The sequence below is a fragment of the Syngnathus typhle genome, linkage group LG2, assembly GCF_033458585.1.
Source record: "Syngnathus typhle isolate RoL2023-S1 ecotype Sweden linkage group LG2, RoL_Styp_1.0, whole genome shotgun sequence".
NCBI classification, from domain to species: Eukaryota; Metazoa; Chordata; class Actinopteri; order Syngnathiformes; family Syngnathidae; genus Syngnathus; species Syngnathus typhle.
In genome coordinates this window covers 18312088-18338338 of record NC_083739.1, presented here as the reverse complement: position 1 = coordinate 18338338, position 26251 = coordinate 18312088, and the positions used below count along the sequence as shown (strand labels likewise).

The window sequence follows — 26251 nt, the reverse complement described above, 5'->3', positions numbered from 1 at the left end:
TCCACGTACGTAGTTTATTAGATTGCGGCTCAATGCAGTGTATTTTAAGAAAAAAACAAATGCCATTGGATCTTGTTTATTTAATCAATGCAACCAGTTTGTGCATCACCTAATGTGACCTGTAAAGTAAAAAAATGTTCAATTAAAAATGCTATTAATAATTTATGAATTAATGAATAATGCGTGTAGGAGTCGTACCCAGTGCTAATTCAAGCCATCTAATTCCATACTAATACAGTGAACCCCATCCTAGTTGTGGGTTACTATCACCTTTTAATCACCCCCAAAAGCCCGAAGCCGACCCTTACCTGAAAAACTCACACTTTATTTTTTGTGCACTTTGTAACGCTCTAACATGCCACACAATAATGATGTTTCCATCCAAATGCTTCAGAATTCTTAAGCCAGTTTAGTGAAAATGTGCTAAACATACATGCAATTTATGCCCATTTCCATTTGTTGTCATTTTGCGAATACTGAAAGGAGATGAGACTATGCCATGGGTGATGTCATATGAGAGCGTCTCTCTGAAACAATAAACTCGCCCGAGTGACAACAAACGTGATCATGGACAGACTAACCTTTCAGTGTTTGGAAGAATACTCAATTGTGCCAGCATTCACCCCATACTGAGCCGTCATAAAAAAGAGATTGGAAAAAAGAAGAGGTAGAAAAAAAAAATCTGAAATATTTCAATTTCTTCATTCCCCTAAACCTTATTTGTCCGTCACTATTTTTTTGTGATTACAATTTTTATGTGTAATGCAACATCTGGTCAAAACGTGCAATGTGGTATCTGCTCCTTTTGTTTATTCACAATACCTGGTTCCATAGCCAAAGTTTGCATTTTCCTTTTGTGAAAAGTCCGCCCCCTCCAAGCACAAAAAATATTTTTGTGAATTTTAGATTTATTTTTGCGACTCTCAGGCGTTTCCATTCAGGTTTATTTGTTTTGAAAATATCAAATAAAAATAAGTGGATGAAAACCCCACTTAATCTAAGAAAAAAAATATTTTCTTTTGTCAAAATAGTTGACATTGCATAATATTCCATGGCACACCTGATGATCTCTCATAGCACACTAATGTGCCAGGGCACACTTGTTAGAAATCACCGCTCTACAGTAGGCTATCGGACGTATCTGGTGGTAAAGTGTCTGGTTTGTCATAAAAATCATTTAGAAAATATTTTTGCACACACCAAGCAGCAGCACACAGTCCTGAAATTGCTGTAGAAGGAATGTCCTAAGCTGCTGACAGCATGTCTCGCTTACAGGTTCAATTCACTGTCCTATTTGTCACTGTGATGAACAACAGGCCTGCTGAAAAGAATTTTGGATCAAATAAGAACCTGTCTGCTGGATCTAAAGCTTGCATGCAGCAGTACCGTAAAGGCACTAGCAGGCCTCTCATGTTTCAGCCAAGCCCCGATGATGGAGTGCGAGCTTCTCGGGGTGCAAATCACACTGACACATTCTGGGCTGCCCTGCGCAAGGCTCTCTGAAAATCAGCGCTGTTACCTAGGCAACCGAAGGAAAAGGCTTTTCAAAAGGAACAGCTAGTCATTTTCTTTAATCCACGGCAGCTGGAGATTCGGAACACTATTATTAAAGTGCAGTTGCTATGGCTACCGACATTTGTACCAGCAGCCGTTGCAGAGGCCCTTGTAGAACCCCCCCCCATCTGAACCCCAGACTCTGTTTTATGGATGCATTCCCAATATCAAGCCTACAAATGTGTTGTGGTCCTTCTCATTGTGTTGGCACATTTAAGAGTGGTTTGAGTTTCGCAGTAAAGCAGACTTATTCATCAAGTACAATGCATACTGCATTCTTTCAGCTAACTGAAAGGGTTCCAAGTAGATCCTGTATGTCGTTTCAATCGGCTCTCTTTTGTCTCCTCAGGCGGCTCAACAGCACTCAGGGGGAAATCCGAGTGGGCCCCAGTCACCAAGTAAGTCATTGCACCTAACAAAAGTGGGTAAGCTACCTTTCCATTGGAAAATGTCAAAAGTTTAATATCTCGGGCATTATACAGCTAAAATATACTTTCAGTGAATCTAATTAAAAGGCATACAAAATATCAGGGATAGCCTATTCAACAACCCTCAATGTAAGTGATAGGCTATAACCTATTTAGTGCAAAATATACCTGTAAGACATTTGACTGCGAGTGCAAATAAGGTAAAACATTTTGTTTATTACGATTGCTCCCTATGGAAAAAAAGAGAAAAGAAAAAAATCCTCCCACTAAGCAGCAGAAACGGGACAATCCAGAAATCCAGATGGTAGCAGCCGACCAACATTTCTTGGCACTGTCTGCTGAGCCCACGAGATGCTTGAAATTAACAGAATTATTTCAAATAGTGTTAGACTTAGATTCCTCCAAATTCTGATTATGAATACATTCAAACAAAAGAAATAGAAAATTAATAGAAATATCTCTTAAAATCTTGGGATGCTTGTGGAGGGGTGGCAAATTCTTGTCATTTCAACAAAAATACATCATTTGGCCAAGGTTTGAGTTGTTTTGAGCTTTGGGGATTTTATCATTTAACACAATCGATCAATTTGAAATGATAAAAAAAAGCTATAGTAATGCCTTCTGAAGAGTAGTAATATTCTGTTATATTATAATGATATTATTATGCTTGATGCACAGAAGGACCCACTTAATAAAGTTGCCGCATCTGCGTCTCATTGTGCCCGCCGTCCTCTTGTACGCCGCCGCCCTCGATCAGGCACGCAGACTGAAATGTTGATGACGGGTTGGAAAGCTGATATTTTCTTCAAGCCTGCCTGCTATTTGTAGTGTGACACCATCTGTTCTTCTCCTAATTAGGCCAAGCTTCCAGAGCTGCAGCCTTTCCCCTCCTCTGGTGGCCAGGCCGTGACGGAGAACGAGGAGCTGGTCTGGATGCCGGGGGTCAACGACTGTGACCTTCTTATGTACCTCAGAGCTGCGAGGTGAGCCCGAGTCTCATTCCTCAGGGTCACCCGAGGGTGTTTGATCATACAATGTAAAATTCTTTTTTTTTTTTTTTTTTTTTTTTTTTTAAGTTACACAAACCAAATTTCATTTTATTGCACTTCATTATGATTTATTTTCACTAGCCCCTGAGAGACCATATTTGTCGCTCAAGGGACATTGGAACGCTTCATTCATATTGACCATTTGCCTCATCCACAGGAGCATGGCTGCCTTTGCAGGGATGTGTGACGGAGGCTCAACAGAGGATGGATGTCTTGCAGCCTCTCGAGATGACACTACATTAAACGCACTCAACACTGTAAGGACAATCATTCTAAATACTGGGTTTCATGTAGGTAGTGAAAAAGGCCATCGTAAAGTTTGAATCACCACAAGTCCACTCATTGCAGATGTGCTTCAGTGATGGTAATAATACGGCCCCCGAGCCAGTAGAGCAGCCCTCGTGTAGTAAACTCTCCCTCGGGGGCTTCTTAACACCTCAGCTGTAATGAGAGATGTGTCTGTCACTTAAATCCAGTGGGTTTAAATCCAGAGGTATAAAATCCTATGGAGGAGATGAGAGGAGTCATAAACAGAGCATTTGTATTCCGACTCTATAAACCGGCGCATTAACGGAGCCGGCTGGTCATTGTCTATCAACCTTCCTCTGAGGATTTGCAATTCCAATGAGTTGTACATATTTTTTCCTCCGAGGAATAGCCTTACTTATGTCTATTTTTCAGCCAATTTAACGTGACACCAGGCTCAAAGCTGCATTGCGACTTCCTTTGTCTCTGTGTTGTTTGGCATCTCGGCTTTACCTTTCATGATCAAGTTGAGGTTTCTGAGACTTTCCATTCTTTGATATATACTTTGTAGTCTGTAATAATGTAGGAACGCAATAAAAGACACACACACACACAAACAGATGAGAAGAATGCTTCCACTGGGACTTAAATTGCAAAAGACACAGGAAATACCATAAATAAAGCAAACAACTCAGGAGAAAAAGGTACTCCCAGAAACCTTTTTTTAGATCAAGAAAAAAAAATGATGATTAAAAATAATGACAGGATGTAATAAATTTGTAAGCGAGCAGGGTCTTAAAATTTTACACTCTTCACAATAAAAGTCTGCTACATTTAATTGTATATATTTTTTTACCTGTTTCCCACAGCTTCACGAGAGCAGCTATGATGCCGGCAAAGCTCTCCAGCGCCTGGTGAAGAAACCAGTGCCAAAGTTGATAGAGAAGTGCTGGTCCGAGGATGAAGTGGTAAGAGAAGCACAGCGGCCATTTGGCAACACATGCTTGCAATGCTTAAAGTGAATTCTTGAAGGGATGCTTGTCTATTCAGCTTGTTCTCACTGTTGCATATTATTGTTGCATTGCATGTTGAGCAGCTGACAAAGACAAATTCATGCCTGTGGAGGGCGCTGTTGAGATCAAGTTGAAGTGGTGTTTTTGGCCCTAGTCCCCAGACATCAGGCAAAGCACTTCCCAGCTCCTCCCACCCTTACGAGCAGCTGCATCCGGTTTATCACCCACAGAATAAATCTTTAGGGTAGCTGGCTGGAAAGGGTACAGGCTCAGAGCTGGTAATCCTATCACCTATTTGAATTTAGATGTGCTTTTCGAGACAGCTGTTCAAGGAATGGAATAAGAAAATGGTGGATAGGAAGCAAAGGGACAACATGCCGCACCTAAATAGTCCCCCCTTCTTTGTTCTTTTAGTGAAGCACATTCACCGCATTGCTTCTGTGGGGTCTTGTCCCTCCTCTTTTCTCCGTTTCTTTTTTTTTTTTTTTAAGCTTGGCCTCCTTTTCTTTAGTTTTGTGTCTAGTGGCTCAGATGCAATGCGAGCAAAGCAGTATTCTTTTGTGCCTAATTGAGCACGATGGGCACATTTTTAAAAAGCCAAGCTGACATTTCAGTCAGCCATCCTTATGTTGGCCCAGTTAGGAGTTCTTGTTACGCTTTCACACTTGCAGACAGGCACCAGGATAAACTGCGACAGGAACACGCAGGAATGTTGACACTCCACCGGGTGCTAATCGCCTGCACTTGTAGAATCTGCGTGTCGTATGGAGACAGGCCATTTATACAACAACTTGAGGGCAGTTGAATATCCAGTAGGTCCTGGCGATCTGCTCACCAGTTGTGCCTTTTCAGCCTCGTGACCTCGAGGGACACACGTCAATTTCAGTTTAGCCCACGGCATCTCCTCCTTTATTTATCACCGGCCGTGCCTTCCTTTTACATGGCTTCTCCTCCAGGTTGAGCTTGGTTATCCTTCCCTGCTCTTCTTCCCCACCCCCCTCCTCTGTACTTATGAGAGATGTGAATACTAGTGACAGCGGGTGCCGCTGGAATGATAGCAGTGGCCTGTCTCCAAGGTCACTTGTCAGCCTCCCTCCCCTCCTCCACTTTGACTTGCCTTGCCCTCACACTTCTCTCAGGCAGCAGCTGCTGACACATAATCCTGGACCTCCACATATCTGACCGTCATTCCTGCACAGAGTATATGTCATCATGAGTAGGTTTGGATAGATTGCTGTTCTACCATTATTCTAACTAAAAATTACATTAGCAGGCACCGTGGACAATTGGTGGGCTACCACCAGCCATTTTCACACTGTTATTCCCAGTCAATTGAGGCATCAAAAGCTTAACAGGGCCTTTATCTCTTCCAGACATCGAAACAGGACATGGGCGTGTTCAAAAGATGTTGTGGCTTGAACCTTTAGGATAATTAGATAGGTGACTCTATCAGCGCAAATGCAACATCTGCTTTCAGCACTCAAGTGCATGTATTTTTGGAAAAAATAATTAAACATAAAAAAAAACGCTCTGAAATTCAATTAAAACTAAAGATGCTATGATTAATCAATTGATTAAAAACTAATTGATTATTGAATTAATCCACAATGAATTTTGATAATCCATTAATGGTTTAGATACCTATTTTGATTTAAAATGGTCCAAATCCAAGAATTTCAGTTTGTTACCAGTAAGTATTCTCCGATTGCGGTCATTCTCCATGAAAGCAGACTGATTATCTTTGTATTGAATCAAAACATTTGAGTGTACTTTGGAAAACAGTGATCAACATTAAACATGAACTAAATCGAAAATTAAATAACAATTCTGTACCATTGTCCTGTTTCTGAATTGAGGTATTGAAATGACAAAGTAAAAGACATTCGTTCAATTAATTGACAAAATATTCAATAGATTAATCAATTTGTATTGATTAGCAATTAATCAATCAAACAAAATCAGACAAAACTAAAAATGAACTCAATTCCAAAACTATTTGAACCCTCTTGTGACATAACATCTTTCTAATTTAAAAACTCGCCAGAAGGCATTGCGACTCAGCAGACCAGTCAAATTGTAGCCTATGCAATTAGTAGTAAATTGTGTTTTATCAAATGGAACTAATGGAATCAATGAATCGTTCAAGCTTATTAGAGAAGTATTTGAAAATTAAAAAAACAACAACAATTGCTTGTATGTCCTAGAATAAGGCTCCTTGACATCATCATGCATATTGCATGTCAAAGAAAACAACCTGCATTGTTGCTGGATTGGACATCTTGCCATAATGAAAAATCATTCAGTACCCACCATTGTCAGACCCTTTTTTTAAGTCTTGAAAAAAATACAAGCAAGTACCTGGCATTGAACGTGCAGCGTCTGAAAAGACGTATATGTCTTTGGGAGTGAAGGAGTTGTTAATGTTTTGAAACATTTCCTTTGTTTTGCCATCACACCAAAATGTTGCTGTTGTAAGCATAATACAATGAAAGCTCACTTGATGCTTGCCAATAATGCCAACAACAGGCGCTGCCATGTAAACAAAATAGCAGTTGCAGCAGTCTGTGGCTGTGTCAGAGATCTATGACTGCGGTGGGGCTGTAGGTCTATATTCCTCAGCCAGCCGCATTGTGCCACGGCTTATCTCCGCCTGTGTCTTCAGCTGATGGATGCCCCGAGCTGGCTCCCAACAGTGCTGAGGTGGGAGGCAGACTTTAAATGAGGTTATTCTTGTGTGGTCTACAGAGGGAGCTCTATGTGTACATGTATGTACGGTATAGGTACCAGTACCCTCTCATGATTTTTAGGGGACATAAATAACTTTGCCTGTGAGCTAGTATTCCCTTTTGTACTGATGTTTTGAATTTTTATCACGGTATCGTTTCACTACAGGCATCGAGGTACTTCATGCCCATGAAGTCAATATTTTGGTATCATGCCACCACTTGTGCACAATCTGAGCCATACAAAGGAGACAAACAATGTTCACTCTGAAAACTACATATGAAATATCTTAACCAACTAAAAGGCATTTATTTGATGAAAGGGTAAAATTGTGGTCATGTTGGGACTTCTTGTCATATAAGCCAATCAAATAACAGTGCTTCTTGGCTTTGGGTGGCCGTGCACCATCGCCCCTTGGCTCCCTAGGTTTATACACTTCCAGCTCAGCAAGCTTGGCGTTTAACACGTCGGCTATAATGGATCCATAATGCATGAAAATGGTTTTGTTGGGCAAGGCCGGACTTGCAATAGTGTTCTCACAAAATAGCAGTCATAATGTAATGCAATCGTGATACAGCTTAGTGATAATTATGTACGCGTTATCCAAACCAGTTTTACAACTTCCAGCAATGAACTAAAAACCAGGAAGTGCGCACATGCAACAAAGACTTATTGAGTTTTTTTTTTTTTATGTTCCCTCTCCACCTCACAATGGAGAGGGGAAACTTGGGGCGGGCCAAAAGCGGCAGCTCTCTGGACCTGTTTCTGCACAGCGGCTGGCCATTTGGTAGCACTCCCGGCCTTAACCCCCCTCCCTCCCTCTCCCTCTCCCTCTCCCTCATTCTCCGTCTCCAGCAAACCCCTCCTCCGGTACTGCGTTGCCCAGCAACGGAGGGCTGGAGCAATAGGAGCAGGGGCAGAGTGATTCAGGGAGCAGATTGGTAGATGATTTATTAGCTGGGCTGGAGAGCAGTGAGCTGAAATGGAGTCTTAAACTGGAGCCGACATGTAGAGAGGGAGGAGGGAGCCAGCAAGAGAAAGAAAATTGAAGTGAAGAGGAGCAGGGGGGAGCCCATGACAGATTGTGTAAATTATATAGTTGGGAACATAATTAAGGTGACATAATTAGGACAGACATAGAAACCGAATTGAACCTCAAGGCAGGCATTACATGGAAATGCATGAAAACTTATTCCTAGTAGGCTATTGAAATATCAAGGAATTCTTTTCGATAGGATATTCAAATAGCAGGGAATTCTCTATTCCTTAGTCACTATTTTCTATTTTGCCATTGCATGTTTAAAATCCTTAAGGTTTTCGTCGACAAATGGTCAATATTCTTTTGCCTTTATTTGTCATACTCAATGGCCAAATGTCAGCATGAATTGGTTGTACTTTTGTGTTGCTAACCTCAGCCCTCGGGGTGTGGTTGGAGGCAATAAAGCTTGGGCTGAGTATGTCAGTTGGCGATGGCGCCATCTGCTGGTTAATCGGATACTACACCTTCAGTGTGTTTAGTGCAAATTATACCTCCACTTCAGTCCTGCAATGTTTTTTGTGGGGGGTGGGCTGTTTTGTTATTTACCTTTTCCTTTCTTGCTACACGTACAGACTCCTTGCTTGTTTGCTTGAACGAAATGAACACATTCAACTTAGAGATTTCTCTATCTTTTGCCTTTTTATGAATGATGACATTCTTTCCTAAAAGAGAGTTGTTGTTGTTGTTGTTTGTAGCAGATTTTATGTCTTGTAAACTAGCCTTTTGTTCCCCACGCCAGCCGATAAACAGTGTGTTGGTTACATAACATACAGTACGCTTCATGGAAAATGAACTGCTAAGACTTTGGAAAATTCTGTGTCAGGTTTTCCCTTTTGCTTGTGTCCTCCTTCCATGTCCGAGACCTGTGCCCTCCACACGTCGCATATTATCCTGCTCGGGATTGTTGCCTTCCTTCTATATGTGCGTCAACATCATGTAAAATGACACTATATCTAATGGCACGGGTATTTGTGTGCGGTGGGCAAGACATGGTGTGAAGTATGAACATCTTGGAATGATGGCTTTTCCCGACACAGATCGGCAGTACGCAGTTCCACTCCAGGTTTTCCCCCCTGCTGCAAACCAGAGGCTCTCTTGCAGAAAGATCACATGTAAAGCCTTCCCCTTTGTAGTGGAAGAGCGAGTGTGACAAGCTATTTCTTGCTTGTAAACCAAAAAAACAAGAGGGGAGAATAGCGCTATACCATTGCAAATTGTGGATTTATCCCTTGATTCTTTCTTTTCCCTCGGCTGGATTTAGAGGTTTGCGCTTGTCCGTCCGGACTTTTGCCTGCTTTTAGCTGGAGTTACTTGGTGGAAACGGGGGGCTCGCCTCTGGAACAAGAAAGTAAATCTGGTGCTTGTCTGCTTCACTGGTTATGAATGTTTTCACCCTCTGCTTTTTATGGCTTGCAGTTTGTCCCTCTTAAAGGAGAAGAGATGTATTTGGGCAGTTGTTTTTTTTGTAAACATTTCTTATTCAGCTGACGTTCGCTTTGCAGACCTTGCCAAAACATCTTAAGTGTCGCCTTCTGTCATCTGTCAATTTCATCAAGGTCTGTTTGTCTATCTCAAATGTTTAAAAAAAAAAAAAAAGAAAGAGGGGGGGGAACTTATTTTGGGGAGGAAGTTTTGGTGTAGTCTTTGAACTTCACTTTTGTGATCAACATGTCCTCTGTGTCTGTTGTTTTACATCTGCCCCGCACATAATCTCTTTTGCCCTACTTGTCATTTCCTGACTTTTATTCTGACACGACTATGTTTTCTGGCACCGCAATTTAAATCGCTTCTGCAAGCTTTCCATTTATATGCTGGTTGTTGGGCCACATTTTGAGTGAAATGAAACAATGCATCTTGCAGTGTTGAATCATAAATACTAATAGTGGTCCTGTTTGTAAAATTTGCAGAAACGCTTCATTAAAGGCTTGAGACAGTTCGGCAAAAACTTCTTCAGGATCCGGAAGGAGCTCCTGCCTAACAAAGAAACGGTACAGTTACTTATTTTCTTCTTCTTTTTCAATTTACTTTTTCCAAGTTTTATGTTACTATATGGGTTATTGAACAAGTAACACTGCCCCCACCATAAAAAAATAATTTGCTGGGCAAAAATATTTTATAAGGACACGGTAGAAAATGTGATACACCCCCCAACCCCATGAAAAGATTAAAAGTTTGAAATGAAATTAATCTGCATTAGCAAGTTGTGAAGCTGTGGTATGCGTCACTGCGTTTATTGCGTTTGTCATGGCTAAAGCGCAAACATGTACCACCTGTAAGTGGGAAGCTTTAATGGGTTAAATTGGGAATCTAATCACATTACATTGGGGGAGTTTTTTCAGTGCAGTATTTTAGAGACCTCTGACTGGTACTTTAAAAGCAGGTAGTTCCAGGTTCCATTAAATTCTAATGGCTGCACAAGCAAGTACTCTTTTTTTCGACTTCCTCTTAAATGATCATTTTTTCTATAATTATTTTTATGCAGTAATGTTTGTCGTAATATATTAAGTGATACTTGTGGCTTGTATCCATAACTTTGTCAAATAACCGATTAGACTCACCAGAATTAAGGACTTAAGAGTTCATTGTTATGAAAAAGCTATTTGAAGGCAACAAATCCAAAAAGTAGTTTTGTTGCTGTCCACTGGCTGGGGAGATGCGCAATTGTGTGCACTCAACCTACAGCGTGTTAATCACCCCAGACTGACTGTGTGACCTGTATAATGGCACAACTGGGTCAAATCTAAAGGAGAGCACAATTAACACGGATAAGTGTGACTACGATAAAAACAAAACATGGCCTCTCATGCGCAAACATTGCCCTTTTGGGTTTATTCTTTAAAGTTTTGATTTTGTTTACTAAATGATATGTGAATGTTCATGTTGCTCCAAGCTTGTACCGTAAATTCCGGACTATAAACCGCGCCTTTTTTACAAAATTTTGAACCCTGCGGCTTATAGTCAGGTGCGGCTTATATAAGGATTTTCTTGCGTGATTTTTGTGATGACTTGATCACTTTTATACACTGCGGTATCTTGAAGAAAAAAACAACAACAAAAATACTATTTTGAAACACTACTATGGCTGCTGCTTATTCTGGCTGTGTTGCTTGTGACTATTATGAGCTTTAGTAGGAATGCACGCTAGGTGACCTGCGTCAAAGGGCTCTAAACCCTTCGTCACAGGCAATGTTTAGAAAGACATGTTAAAGTATGTTATTAAAACTTTAAAAAAGCTTTCTGTGAACGGTCTTTCTTTGTAAAAAAAACGCGTGTGCACGTGCGGCTTATAGTCCGGTGCGTCTTATATAAGAAAAAAACTAAAATATCTCCCAAATTTAGCTGGTGCGGCTTATAGTCCGGTGCGTCTTATAGTCCGGAATTTACGGTACTCTTTTGACTTGGGGTTGGGGGCGATTATTACTTTTCATAACTTTAGACTCCCAGTCAGGCAAACTTTGTTGTTCCTGTGAGGAACAAAATCAAAAGTGTGTGCCATTCTTACACTCTTTATTTTCTTCTCAGCTGGGAACTAACAAGGCCATCTCTATGTCTCATACCTATGTTGTATCTTTGCCCCAAGAACTGTTCAGTGTGATCTTCTAGGGTTGGCAAATTTGTTTGCTCTCAAGCCATAGTTCATTTTCAATTCAGTAAAATGGGCCAGATTATTCATTGAAAATGTATATGTAAGTATGTAACGTATTTATAGGAATTGATTGCTGTTAGTTTGACATTATTGCTTTAACGCCACATTTTTTAGTTATCAAAGCCCAGTTTGGATTTCTTGAATGAATACAGTTTGTCACCGAAACCTTGCTAAATGATTTCTAAAATACATGCCTGGTCCAGTTGATTGGCTATAAAGAAGGTTTTAGTCCAATTCAACCTGGAGGGGAGTCATCTTGGCAGGAGAAGTAATAGACCTCCTCCAGGTTCGAGGTCTGCCACCGCCACACGGCAGGGGAAGATTAATTTTCCCTGTGCAAATGGAAAATAAACTGCCCTTTAAACGCATTTAAAAAAGAAAAAAAAAAGGGAGAAAATGACAGAGCAGTGTAGTGTAACAGCGAGCAGTGAAAGCTTAGAAGGCTGGGCGTTAGCTCACGGTCGACTTTGAGCAGCCTGACTTGTCGCACACAGAGGCAAACTGCTTATGACTGAACTTGTGCTGATCGAAGCGAGTGCCATTTAATACCCGTAGGAAAGCTCTTATTTCCTTCTACCTCTAAAACACGAGCCCAACAGTAATTCTGGATGTTGCCACTATTTGCACACATACATTTGTGTTACTGCGAGACAAAACAAAACCATTGCATCATGTTGTTTTACTTTAGACAAGATTGAGCTTTAGTGCAGAGCATAAAGACCCTCGGAGGCTTTAGGGGTCCGCTACTCTGTCTGTTCCTACTGTTAAACACTATTAGCCAAGCCGGCGCAGAATGTTTAGTGTGGCTCAAACAGTCTGGGCTGAGGGCAGAGCACCCAGCGCTGTGTAAACACACCAGGCCTGACTAACACTCAGGAATGCTTCATATAAAATCACAAAAAGGCCCAGAAGGGGAAGTGGGTGTGTCGTCTGACCGGCCTTGCTGCCACCATTTCCTTCAGTCCGGAGTGGACGTCAGAGGGAACATGCCAGTGTTTAGATAAGTTTAAACAAGTCAACATGCAGAAACAGCAGATCGAAAAAATTGTCATTGGAGGGAGGAGGTTCTGCCCTCCCCTATTTTTGTAGATGACAGGAGTAGGGGAACATCAGCAATATCGATGAATTTAAGTTCCGTTTGCTGTTCAGGTCGGTGGACAAATTCAAATAGAAACATTCAAATGTCGAATCATTCTCACCAAAGACTGACATGTCAGCGTTCCATGTTTAGTATGCATGCTACTATACATGAACAAATATCTAAACTGTTGAATTCAATAAATCCCTTCATTTAATACGGTCAATGAGGTGATGGATCAGATATTGTATGTGGAGAATGAGATACCAATACCTGAGTTCAGACAGGTGGTTGTCAATTAAATATTGTGACTTGCACCGCTTCAACACAACAATACACGATTTGAGATTATTACGTATATTAATTCCAAATTGTCACTTTGCATTTCTTTCATTCTTATATTTTGTAATAGCCTTGAGTCTGTTGGTTGACGGTTATCTTGCAATCTTAGAGCCCCAGTGGTCTAAACAGTGAACCATCAAAAAAAAAGAAATCACCTTATTGGTGCTCAGGTAGGCCAGAAAGTGTGGAATTGCTATTTCTTCAAAGAAAAGAGAGCACTGCAGCCCTTGGGGTCGTGTCATTAACAAAATGTCCAACAGGAAAAAACTGTTCTCGACTCAACCTCAAAGCAGATGTTTGCCCTCGTCCAATCTGTTCAAACGTCAAATGAAATTAATTGTCAAGTCCTTAGATCAGCAGCCAGAACCTTGGGCATGAGCTTGATTTATAAATACTTGGGTCGAAACCCTAATTAAAGCAGCTACAAACGACAGACGCCCGGGCCAGTTAGCGGCAGCTGTCACAAGTGGCACAAAACGGCATCCGTGTCGTGCAAATGATCTAACTCATCCGGGCAGTGGAATGGCTGTGGGCTGGTAGCTTTCACCCGTGATCGTATTGATGTTCTATTAACTGACAAGACGCAAAAGCAGGCAGGGGCTAGGCAAAAGCCCCTTTTTCTGCCTGAAAGACAGCTATAGTTCCCTTTATAATTGCGTTCTTTGCTCGCCTTCGTGTTGTTTTTTGGGAACAGGCTTATCAGCACAACAGGCTCAAGCCTGCAGCAAAATAAGAAAAAAAAAAGACTCTTGTTGTCATCCAATCTGCTTTCATTGGGAAAAGCGCTTACAGCAGGAAAAACACGAGTGCTGATTCTTCAGCTTGTGCATCCCTGACCTATGAAAGCAGAGCTTATTCAGTCATTCTCCCGCTGAAAAGCTCCGCACAGCGGGGAAGGCTTGTCTATTTAACCGCCTTTCACATGCACGCTGCTCTGCCAACCAAGGTCTTTTGCTATTCACTTGATACCCTCTGAAAACTACGAGGCTTAAACTCGAGTACAAAACGTGGCTACAGTAATTTAGTTAATAGTTAAATTATTTGTATGAGTGTGCTGCAGGCACTTTTGAATCATGATACCATCCATGCATTTTCTATACCGCCTTGTCCCCACGAGGGTCACGGGCGTGCTGAAGCCTATCCCAGCAGTCATCGGGCAGTAGGCGGGGGACACCCTGAACTGGTTGCCAGCCAATCGCAGGGCACACAGAGACCAACAACCATCCGCACTCGCACTTAGGGACAATTTGGGGTGCTCATTCGGCCTACCAAGCATGTTTTTGGGATGACAACTATGGGAATTTGAGCTACAAACAGAAGGAACAGTACTTATACAGTGCCTAAAGACCTGTTGGTACTTCTTAATGCACATTCTACACACCCGCTTTTCTATGGTACATATTGGCTCTGATAACGTCACGGCCCAGATGGCCTGCAAATTGATCAATAGGGTTTCAGTTCAGAGAAGCAGTAAGGCATAGCCCGGTAAGACCACAATTAATCGGACAAGAAAGCACATATATATTTGTGGAACTATCGCTTGATTTAGTTGTTTGTGGTACACACTATTTCAAAGTTCCGTTCTCTGGAATGGCAAAAAGCACACAACTGTTGTTGTACCTCCTCATTTTAACAATCTTCCCTTTTTGTACCAAATGCAGGTTTAAAAGTGGCGTACAGTAAAACCTCCACTATCTATATAATTGACGTGCCCCCCAAAATGTATTTATTGCCATGATACAGTATTTTAGATCACGTTTACCCAGCTGCTACAACTATTACCACATCCGGAAATATTTCTTGGACTCTCACCTTGGTGAAACAAAATAAACTGTAGTGCTTGGTGCCGCCACGTCAGTAAAGCAGGAAGAGTGCCAGTTTTGCCTGCACTAATGATGTTTACACAGCTCGCCATCAGTCACCGTAATCCAGAAAAAGTGGTGAAGACGTTTTGTCTGCGCGCTCAGATCCCGACATTTAGTGCAAAGATTTTTTATTTTCCGAGCGCCGTTTTTGAAAAGGTTGTGGTCGGATTGTGTGCTTGATTACCATTGTTATCCACTGCTGGCTTTTTACTCCTTCTCCTTCTCGGCTGTCCCACACACTCGGCGGCCCTCCCCCTCCCTGTGCGCTTTTCTGTTTGCTCTTTCTTCCCGTGCTCCTGCCAGTAACGGCCTTAACCGTTTGGCTTCCTGTCAAAGCAGGGGCCTTTTGTGGCTCTGTCACAAATCTGCCAGGAAAAACAGAAACCATCTGTTCAGGCCTTAGCCGAAGCAGCAACGAGGGTGTAAATGCACAAATTTAGCCGTCGCCCTCAGTCGTGTCCGTGCGTTCGGAACCTTCGAGCGTTCCCACTTGGCCTTGCGACCGCCAATCAGCCAATAGATGAATGGAACCTCATCAAATCTAATGGTCAAAAACAAGAGGTTTTTTTTATGTCAGCATCATTTAACATGGGGTGATTCACCCCTTGATGCAAATGCTTCTCTAAATAGTATTTGTGTGAGTCATCCCTATCACTCCTATTCCATTTGCAATCCAAGCCCTTGCTCAGTTTCTCAGCCCTGTCTTTACGGAGTGGAAACATTGGCACACTTGAATCCCGTACTCCTTAAATATGTCACACATCTGTTTATTTGAAGGCAACCATTTTAAGTGGCAATAAACGAATGGAATGGAAGCTCTGAGTGTCGTGTTAGACGAGTAAGCCCTTTCTATGTAGGATAATCCACCGACCAGAAAGCTCCTGCAGATGGGAAGCGCTGTAAAAGGCCTCATAATGCCGAGCTTATGTTGTCACTATTTCATGTTCTGCCGAGTGGCAGCACACTCTGTACCTTGCTGGTCTTATTTAGTGGACGGGCGGGGGGAATTATAGCCCAGCAAGCCAAGGCCACTCTGGATTGCTATTCTTTCCGCTTACCCATATACCAATGTAATGTTTTTGTCGCCTGAAAAAGATGTCTGTTCCATTATTTTAGCATACACACATTTAGTATCCAGCAGCCTTTCAATCTGGGCAGCTGTTAATTCCCATTCAAGGGCTCAAGTTCATGCCCAATGCTCAATAGTACTCGACACGGTGTGAATGATGAAGCAGCGTGACCTTGCCCCTTTGTTTGCCAAGCTGTTGTCGAAGCCGTGTAGCTGTCGGCCTCCAGCAAGGAGGCAGAAAGGCACCGCCGAGAAGAGTCGTTATGGCGCGTGCGCACGCCGCCGCTCGACACTTTTGATCTGCACATTTCAATTAGATGTCACATCAGGACGCCTGCCTTCCTTCCCTCACTTAGCACCTGAGCCCTGTCTGCCCCATGCAGCTGGCCATACTGAAGTTAAAGGAGCCTAGAAAATCACTGCTAACTTGTTTCTACTTGGTTACCACATGCACAAATGCAACGCTGGCCAAAGAGGAGGGATAAATAGACAAGAAAGTTTTGTCGTACAGCTCAACATCCTTTTGTCGTACAGCTCAACATTCATTTCAAGCAGCCTTGTCTTTCCATTTCCATCCATTCATCTATTCCAGATCCAGCTTGCAAAAAGTAGCTTTGAGCTAGGAGAACTTTAGAGCCTCTACTTTCTTGTAAACAGAGCAGCAGCAAGTGTTTGCAACGTGCCTGAGAAAAGAAAGTCCTCTTGGCATTGTTAAGTATAAATTCGGCCGCTGTGAGGGGAGATCTTATTAAACTAGCCTAAGTCCACTAAGCAAGTAATCATTTTCTGCCGATCAAAGCAGCCGTTGAGAAAGCATGAATTCACTCTCTCGCGTCTGCTACTCATAACATTGAACGGCATTTAATGAGCAACCACTGACCAATCTCCCCCAATGCATCCTCACAGTAAACAAGACATGAACTTGCTCTCAGTAGTAGTAGTAATAGTAGTAGTACATTTCACTACTTTCACATTTCACAAAATAGGAATTGAGATGCATTTTTTTTTTCTTCATTCTTATAGTAAACATTTTCCCACTGCCTGTTTTTGATAGATAAAATATGCTATACTAAGAGAGACAAGCTATTGATGATGGCAAATGGAAAAACATTTGTGGACTTACAATTCAGCCTGCAACCAAACAACGGCTCCATGAATTTGTAATTGTGGGAGGGGGCGTCTTGAGTCAAGTGGGGAAAAAAGCTCGAGACGCACAGGCAACATGCTTGTTTTACGATCTGCAGTTAATCTATGCAGGCGGTGCTTTATTATCCATGATTGCAAGTGTTAATGTTTCATTTGGGTATTGAGTTCCTGACGGACCTTTCTGCAGGCTGGATTTATTTGCTTGCGAGATGGCCCGGCCGAATGTTTGATTAAAGTTCAATTGACTTTTCCAGTGAAGGGGCGAGGAGCCATTTCACTCCCTATTTGTAGCTCCAAAGCGCTCCCTGACATGTTCTTTTGTTCCCATTCAAAGTGCTGCCACCCAGGCAGCCAGCAGCGCACTGATCCTAATATGCTCGCATTCACTCAGCCTTTTCGGCTAATCCGTGGACAGACAGGGCCACGGCACAAACATGCCCAAGCCAGCCACAAATCCCGGACCGGCATGGACTGAACTGCTGCGGTTCCTCACATTGACAATTCTGTATTCTTCATACATAAGTGTTGTTTGTTTTGTTTTGTTTGCCATCTTGACGCTACTTGTATTCTATTTCAGGGTGAGCTGATTACCTTCTACTACTATTGGAAGAAGACCCCAGAGGCGGCCAGCTGTCGAGCCCATCGCAGACATCGCCGCCAACCTGTTTTTCGACGCATCAAGACACGAACGGCTTCGACTCCTGTCAATACGCCTTCCCGTCCACCCTCTAGTGAATTTTGTACGTATTTTAGACCCTCTAACAGGCACACACGCGGGTGTGTGGCCACAGACCTTGTATGCGCCAGTGATAGGTATACAATGCGTGCTATCCTCTCGTCTTCCAGTGGACCTCAGTTCAGCCAGTGAAGATGACTTTGACAGCGAGGACAGTGAACAGGAGCTGAAGGGCTACGCCTGCCGTCACTGCTTCACGACAAGTAAGCCGCCGCCGCCGTCATTCATTTATTGGTACTTGCCGGGAAGGCGTCGGCTTCGCACCGCTTACCGCCGCGCTGTAAGACAGATGGCCATCAGATGAAGTTGAGACTAATTTGATCAAATCAGACACGAGGCCAAAGCTCAATCGCTCACCACCTCATTATCCATCGCCTCTCGACTCGCAGCTGGCTCCTGTTTGATCGCGCGCAGATTAACGCTGCCACAATGAGGGTTGCCACTAAGTCCATCTCCGCAGCTTTACAGATCTCATTAGTATTGTCATTACTGACAATTTGTCACGTCTTTGTCTTGTTTATGCTTCACGCTGCTGTCCCCCCCCACTCCTTCAGCTTCCAAGGACTGGCACCACGGAGGAAGAGAGAACATCTTGCTGTGCACAGACTGCCGCATTCACTTCAAGAAGTACGGAGAGCTGCCTCCCATCGAGAAGCCTGTGGACCCACCGCCATTTATGTTCAAACCTGTCAAAGAGGAAGAGGATGGGCTCAGCGGCAAGCATAGCATGAGGACCAGACGGAACCGAGGCTCGGTGCGTCATCTTAAGCCAACTTAACATGCTTTGTCTGAAAGTGTTATTCATTTTAGCCCTCCGACATGAGGTTCATATGATCCGCTTGCTGTCAATAGATGTCAACGCTACGTAGTGGTCGTAAGAAGCAAACAGCCAGTCCCGATGGCCGAGCCTCGCCTATCAATGAGGATCTGCGCTCAAGCGGACGTACTTCGCCCAGTGCTGCAAGTACTGACAGCACCGACAGCAAGACGGACACCATGAAGAAGCCCAGCAAGGTAAATGCGGAGCAGACTGCCTTCAACTTGTTTCTTGAATATTTAATCATGCCTGTCAATCTGTGGCCCCAGCAGAAGATTAAAGAAGAGGCTCCCTCACCCATGAAGAGTGCCAAACGGCAGAGAGAGAAGGGAGCTTCGGACACAGAGGAACCCGAGCGGGCCTGTGCCAAAAAGTCCAAAACACAAGTGAGTTGCGCTAGTTGTTTGTCTCATCCGTATGTGCATGAACCTCTGGGGCTCATGATTCTTTATTTCCTCCTCCTCAGGAGCTGAGTCGACCAGACTCCCCCTCCGAGTGTGAAGGAGAAGGTGAGGGCGAGGGCGAGAGCTCCGATGGACGCAGTATCAATGAGGAGCTCAGCAGCGATCCTAAGGACATTGACCAGGACAACCGTAGCTCTTCTCCAAGCATCCCCAGTCCCCGCGACAATGAGAGTGACTCGGACTCTTCTGCCCAGCAACAGCAGCTCTTGCAGAGCCAGCATCCTCCGGTCATCCAGTGTCAGCCAAGCACCTCATCAGCTGCTCCCCCTGCACCACCGCCGCCTCCTCCCGCAGCCTCGGCCCCTTCACTGCCCCTACAGGTCTCCCCTACGGCGGCCTCCGCCTCTCTGCCGCCTCAAGCGGGCCCCATGGCTCTCATCCAGTCGGGAGCCTCCCTCCATCCTCAAAGGCTCCCCTCTCCGCATTCACCGCTGACTCAAGCCCCGCCTCCAGGTCCCCCGGTGCCACCGCCGTCATTACCTGGCTCGCATCACAGCCCCATGCCGCATCCGCTGCAGCCCGGCCCCCCGCACATGCCTCACCCTCACTCGCTGCCTGCCCAGGGCTTCCCTGTCAGTCAGTCTCAGGTCCCGCCCCCGCCAATCTCAGGCCAGTCGCAGCCAAGGCCGCACACCCCACCCTCTCAGTTGTCTTCTCACAGCGGGGGACAGCCTCCCCGGGAGCAGCCACTTCCACCTGCCCCAATGTCAATGCCTCACATCAAGCCCCCACCGACCACACCTATCTCCCAGATCCCCACCCCACAGTCCCACAAACACGCGCCGCACGTGTCTGCACCGCCATTCCCGCAGATGCCTTCCAACCTGCCTCCGCCTCCCGCCCTCAAGCCCCTCAGCTCGCTATCCACCCACCACCCTCCGTCGGCACACCCGCCTCCGCTTCAGCTCATGCCTCAGGGGCAGCAGCTTCAGCCTCCCCCAGCGCAGCCTCCAGTTCTCACCCAGTCCCAAAGCCTCCCTCCATCATCCAGCCACCAGCCTTCTTCAGCTCCTCCACTGCCGCCCTCTGGGGGGGCATTGCACCCCAATGGGCCGCCACAGCTGCCCTTCTCCCCTCATCCTTACAGCACAGTTCTACCTCCAACTGGCCCCTCCGCGTCCTCATCAAACTCTATGCCGGGCTTGCAACCTGTGTCTTCCTCCGTCCCACCCTCCTCCATCTCCATGCCGCTCCCTGCGTCCGTTGCTTGTGGCGGCTTGGGCACAGGGCTCCTGCCCGTTCACATCAAAGAGGAGCCGCTGGACGAGACGGAAGAGCCAGAGAGCCCCCCGCCCCCACAGAGAAGCCCTTCCCCCGAGCCCACCGTCGTAAACACGCCAAGCCATGCCAGCCAGTCTGCACGGTATGCTTTCCTCTCCACTCCAGTGCAGATTTTGATACAATATGGTTCCATTGCACAAGCTTAGATTTTTTCATATTACTGGCAATGACTCGGAACGTGTGCGACAGCAGTTAGTCTTCAGAATTTACTGTTCTTCAACCTCAGTCATGTCGAGCCACAATTGGCTGCTGGCTAGAAATTATGTAAGAGGAGCAGGGAGATAAATTCCGTTGGAATGTTAGTTTGTAATTTTTGCCCTTGAGTGCTTCTGAAACAGCCAGGCAAATGAATGCGAATAGACGCAATCGTTCAGAGTGGAATATTTTATTCGAATGCAAGTAAAGCTGTTTATTTGTATTTTGGTAAACTTGATGAACAAAACAAAACAATCAACGTTATGGATTGACCAGCAGGGATTGAGGTGGGCTAGTTCCGTCGCTGCGCCTGATCTTGATTTTATTTCCTTTTGTTTTTGAACACAGGTTCTACAAGCATCTGGACCGCGGTTACAACTCATGCGCTAGAACCGATTTCTACTTCACTCCTTTGGCCTCGTCCAAACTGGCCAAGAAACGAGAGGAAGCTGTGGAGAAGGCCAAGAGAGAAGCAGAGCAGAAAGTGCGGGAAGAGAAGGAGCGAGAGAAAGAGAGGGAAAAGGAAAGGGAGAGAGAGCGGGAACGAGAAAAGGAGGCCGAGCGAGCAGCGGTGAGTTGGCGCGCTTGTTTTACTTTGGGGCCATCTCCTTGTGAACGCTTTCGAAACACGGATGCTCTCGCCTCACAGAAAGCCTCCTCTTCGGCCCACGAGAGCAGAATGGGCGAACCGCAGATGGCCGGGCCCGCCCACATGCGTCCCCCCTTTGACGGACCCCCCACCACTATTGCAGCCGTGCCTCCGTACATCGGGCCCGACACCCCTGCCCTGCGCACCCTGAGCGAATACGCCCGCCCTCACGTCATGTCCCCCACCAATCGAAACCACCCCTTCTTTGTGTCCCTCAACCCCGCAGACCCACTGCTGGCCTACCACATGCCCGGCCTCTACAACGCCGACCCGGCCATGCGGGAGCGCGAGTTGCGAGAGCGGGAGATGCGCGAGCGGGAGATTCGCGAGCGGGAGCTGCGGGAAAGGATGAAGCCCGGTTTTGAGGTCAAACCTCCCGAAATGGACACGCTCCACCCTTCCACAAACCCCATGGAGCACTTTGCCCGGCACGGGGCCATCACGTTGCCTCCCATGGCCGGCCCTCACCATTTCGCCTCTTTCCACCCGGGCTTGAACCCGTTGGAGCGTGAGCGGCTGGCTCAAAACCTACAGCTGCGGCCGGACATGAGCTACCCGGAGAGGCTGGCGGCGGAGAGACTCCACGCCGAGAGGATGGCCACCGTGGCCAATGACCCCATCGCCAGGCTCCAGATGTTCAACGTCACGCCGCACCACCACCAGCACTCGCACATCCACTCCCATCTGCACCTGCACCAGCAAGACCCCCTTCACCAAGGTAAAATAAAGTCCTGCTTATACACAAACATTACACCCCATTCTCAAAGTATATTCAGCTTTTTCTTTTGGCCTAAACTTTTAAATGCACAACTTCATCCCTTGACTGTTTCATTAACTTTGTGCACAACTCGCTGTTCTCCAGCTCCATAACTTCGGCAAAATTCTCAACAGATATTTCATTCATCCAAAGTTTCAAAAATATCCAACCGGAGTTTGGAGTTTTGAGGTCAAATTTAGATGCCCGTAAAGGTCCCAGGTCTCCTCATTTGACACTGATTTGCAATGTAAAATATTCCTCACGACATCTTCTCAATGCATGGGTTAATTCATGTTCTAGCTAGATTTACTGTATTTTAATGTTGGCTATTATAGTCACGACATTGGCATTGTTTCAGATAAAATTTATTATTTATTATTATTTATTTATTTTAGTTTTTGATTTACAAACAAAATGAGAAAAATTCGTATTCCAAGCAGTCATAATGCTTCCTTTGAAAATCACTACGTGTTAATGATAGTGCTTAGACCTAAGGCGTTGGATGGAACATATTGGTTTAATCATTTATTTTTTAGTTGCCTTCAAATAAATAACGGATGAAGGCAATGTTTTGAGCTGATGAAATGATTTTGTTGTCATACTAGAATGTTTTAGCTCCACTTTGCACTGCTTTTCTGTATAGTAACAATAAGAGGCAAAACAAAGTAATGGCAATGAATAACAATTTGTGACTTTGTATGTTGAATTCCCATGTTACCTTGAACGTAAGGCTCTGACACCCAGCAGGTGGTGGTGAATGTCTTGTGTGTCCTCCAGGTTCGGGGGCCCACCCCCTGGCCGTAGATGCCCTGGCAGGCGGACCGCACCTGACTCGCTTCCCATACCCGCCCGGCGCAATCCCCAACCCACTCCTTGGACAGCCGCCGCACGAACACGAGATGCTACGCCACCCGGTCTTCGGTAGGCAACTCTTAACCCCTCATCAGGGTACGATCAAAGAAGCCTGACTCGCTGACCCAACTCATTCAAAACTAAACAAATGCACCTTTCATCATCATCATCAAAAAAAAAAAAAAACATTTTCTGCAATTTTGCAAACCTAAGTATGTAGCCAATTCATCAAGCAGGATGTTGAAATGTTTGTTGCGCGCAGGAGCTCCGTATCCGCGGGACCTGCCCCCGCCCATGTCGGCAGCCCACCAGCTGCAGGCCATGCACGCCCAGTCGGCTGAGCTCCAGAGGCTGGCCATGGAGCAGCAGTGGCTCCACGGCCACCATCACATGCACGGAGGTCCGCTGCCCGGCCAGGAGGACTACTACAGGTCAGGCCAGCAGCAATCGTAGATTCTTTTCTGCACAATCACTCTGTCTCACACGTCTCATGCCTTTTACTTTTGTCCTTCAGCCGACTGAAGAAAGAGAGTGACAAGCAGTTGTAACGTGTTGAGGAAGCTGGCAGGAAGCTGAAGAATGCAAAAAGGCCAAGTGGATCCTATGCTTTATATTTTTATCCCCCCCCCCCCAAGACATTTCTTTGGTATATAGCCAGTAAACGTGACACAACATTCTGAAGACTCCTGCATGACAAGCTTCCCTGACATCTTTGTGTAGGTGCTAGAACAAGAAGACACACTGTGCTTATCCAAAAAAACAATGCGGCCGCTTATGGAAAATAACAAGTGCTATCTTAAATTCAACATTTATTTTAATACGTTGTTGTTGTTGTTGTTTTTTAATCATTTTAAAAAGAGCTACCGCATGGAGTTTTTTTTTTTTTTCCCTTTTTGGGAATTTGTAAATAGTATATATAAACATATGACGATTATAATTATTATTATTATTACTAGGTGTGGACAAACCAGTTGTTTCAACCTCCGCTCCGCTGCAGTTGTGTTGATGCATTATCCCTTGTTTCAGAGGGGAGCACCATGGCATTCTTCTTCTTATGATTTGAGCCATTTGAATTGTGACCTTGGTCTGACATTGCAGTGTTAGATTTAGTCCCAAGTAGCCCATGTGATGGTCCCCGCCCCGACCCAAAACCTGTCACACCCACTCATCACACACACACACACACACACACACACCAGCTTTTTCAGAATGTGTCAACGCGACATGTTGACCTTGAGACTTGAAACACTTGAAGCTTCAATTCATCCATGACTACAACTACAATGGACATTTGCACTGACATTTGTTTTTATCCTCTCCCACCACTGTCATTTAAGCCCAATACATCAACTAATATAAAATGACCTTTTTCTCAACAATTTGGACAGTGCCAGAAGTCTCTTTTATACATCACAGGAGCCCCGTAGGACTTTTAACGGTGGCATCCTCTCCCGTCATGTTCACTGTGCTCTGCCAACATGCGACCATCAGGAAGCGTACGTATGATTGTGTGTGTGTGTGTGCTTATGATCGTGTGTGATTGTGTGCGTGTGTGTGTGTGTGTGTGTCTCACACTATTGTACGCTTCAAGTTTTCCAACTCGATGCACGAAGACTGTTTGACTTGACATGGATTTCAACAAAACTGTGGCTTATTCGTTTTTTATGATTTTCTTTTTGCCAAATGAAGAAACTGTACTCGCATTTAAATGACCATGTCATAGTTCCTCGGAGCACTATCTTTATGTTTTGCAAGCGGAAAGTCTTCTGACCTTCTCTTACTGACGCACTCTTCATCCTCCCGTCCTTTCCCAAGCGTCCTTTGCCTTTCCCGCCCTGTTTTTGTGTGTCCAGTGTTGTCAACGGTTTAGCTTCTCGTTTCAAAGCGGCAGCAGCAGAATGTCCGTTCTGACTGCCTAGATTTCTATATATACTGGTATCTTGAAGCTTATTGTATATATGAGTAGTCGCCATGGGATGACACAATGTAAACAAAAAGTAGAAAGAATAAGACAAATTGTGAGTCCTGTGTTCTCTCCATTTGAGTATTTTGTAATTTTTTTGAAAAATTTGTGGAATTAAAATAAACTTCTAAGTTACACCACAATTTATGACTCAAATTTGAATTGGTGACATATTACTGGTGAGGGCAACAACAATATCTATATGAGTTGGATCTTATGACTGACTTTGGATGACAAGGAGGGGTTGCCAATCACATTAATTCTCCAATTTCAAATTTCCTGTTGGGCATGCACAAACTTGGTCAATAAATCTGATTCTGATGACTGTAAACAAATTTTGGGGTTGACTTAAAGTCAAAAAACACTATAGGCGCCATACCCCAACTGTGTGTGTGCGTGTGGCATAGTTCCACTATATGACTGGTGTGTTTTATTTCATTATGTTTACATATTTGTTTTTTGTATTTTTGTTCATTAAAAAACATTTTAGGGGTGTTTTGTTGGAGGGGCTGGAACAGATTGACAACATTTCAATTCATTTATAAGCTTGGTCACAGAACAGAGTCAAGTAATTAAGTCACCACTGTACAATGAAACTATTTGGAGCGCAACAAATTGAAGTTTCTTTACGATTCTTTCACCGAGTCTCTTCTGATTATACCTGATTTAACATCTGAATATTAAATTCTTTGCTCCGTGGGGAACTTATTGGAATGCGGATCAAGAATGTCTTGTTTTCGCCTTCTTTCACAAGGCCTGAGCTTTTGAAAATGAGCTCTCGACAGCAGGTAGCAAATCTGCGAGCTGGATATTACGCTGCAGTGGCATAACAACGTCTAAGCCATGCTAAGCTGAAATAAACTTTCTCGATATCACGACGGGGAGTGATGAACCCGCAATCTAATGCTACCCGCCGCCATGGCAGCCTTTTTTTGGCTCTGACCGTAGTCCTGCTCTGAAATGGCTTTCCTCAAGCAAATGGAGGCTGGCTGTTCTGTCCTCGCAGTGAGGAGGTGCTGCTTGCTGTTACCGCCGCCGCCGCCGCCTCAGTTCGCCATGATTAGACAACACAACGTCAGGGCCAAGCGCTGGCTGGTTGAATAATTCATCTCCCCTCCTCCTCTTCCACGTTGGGGATGGAGCGACTGTGACTCGTGTCAAGTCAAATCCCTCTCATGACGCTGTGTGTACCCCTCAGGCGGTCGTGCAGGGATACATCAACTCAAACACACACACAAAATGTACTAGTTGTGTCTGAAGCGCAGTATCATCCCGCCGTCTTTCCCACAGAGTGTGCTACTCGGAAAGGCCGCTGTGTTCTTTCAGCAGGTTGCAGCC

General features: G+C 44.6%; 1 protein-coding gene and 1 long non-coding RNA gene across 13 annotated transcripts in view; one reads left to right on the top strand and one right to left on the bottom strand.

The window, feature by feature from the left end:
- Positions 1 to 25056, top strand: part of rerea (arginine-glutamic acid dipeptide (RE) repeats a) — a 117047-nt gene extending 91991 nt beyond the window's left edge. For 8 of the 12 annotated variants that reach the window (XM_061300490.1, XM_061300516.1, XM_061300500.1 and 5 more), the window contains 16 exons: positions 1904 to 1952; positions 2841 to 2965; positions 3189 to 3288; positions 4147 to 4245; positions 9961 to 10041; positions 17777 to 17939; positions 18046 to 18138; positions 18490 to 18689; positions 18788 to 18949; positions 19025 to 19138; positions 19219 to 20579; positions 21041 to 21263; positions 21342 to 22059; positions 22846 to 23046; positions 23213 to 23381; positions 23465 to 25056. In XM_061300490.1, the coding sequence (XP_061156474.1) occupies positions 1904 to 1952; positions 2841 to 2965; positions 3189 to 3288; positions 4147 to 4245; positions 9961 to 10041; positions 17777 to 17939; positions 18046 to 18138; positions 18490 to 18689; positions 18788 to 18949; positions 19025 to 19138; positions 19219 to 20579; positions 21041 to 21263; positions 21342 to 22059; positions 22846 to 23046; positions 23213 to 23381; positions 23465 to 23498 (3892 nt within the window). In that variant the 3' untranslated portion in view covers positions 23499 to 25056. The remainder of the gene's footprint in view (positions 1 to 1903; positions 1953 to 2840; positions 2966 to 3188; positions 3289 to 4146; positions 4246 to 9960; positions 10042 to 17776; positions 17940 to 18045; positions 18139 to 18489; positions 18690 to 18787; positions 18950 to 19024; positions 19139 to 19218; positions 20580 to 21040; positions 21264 to 21341; positions 22060 to 22845; positions 23047 to 23212; positions 23382 to 23464) is intronic. The other 4 variants (XM_061300531.1, XM_061300548.1, XM_061300528.1 and 1 more) reach the window with 3 other exon arrangements.
- LOC133168886 (uncharacterized) lies at positions 3093 to 5473 on the bottom strand. Its single transcript, XR_009718327.1, has 3 exons — positions 5126 to 5473; positions 4134 to 5043; positions 3093 to 3534 (listed from the first exon to the last, which is right to left on the bottom strand). It is a non-coding gene; the product is annotated as an uncharacterized LOC133168886 (long non-coding RNA).
- Positions 25057 to 26251: the final 1195 nt, after the last annotated feature.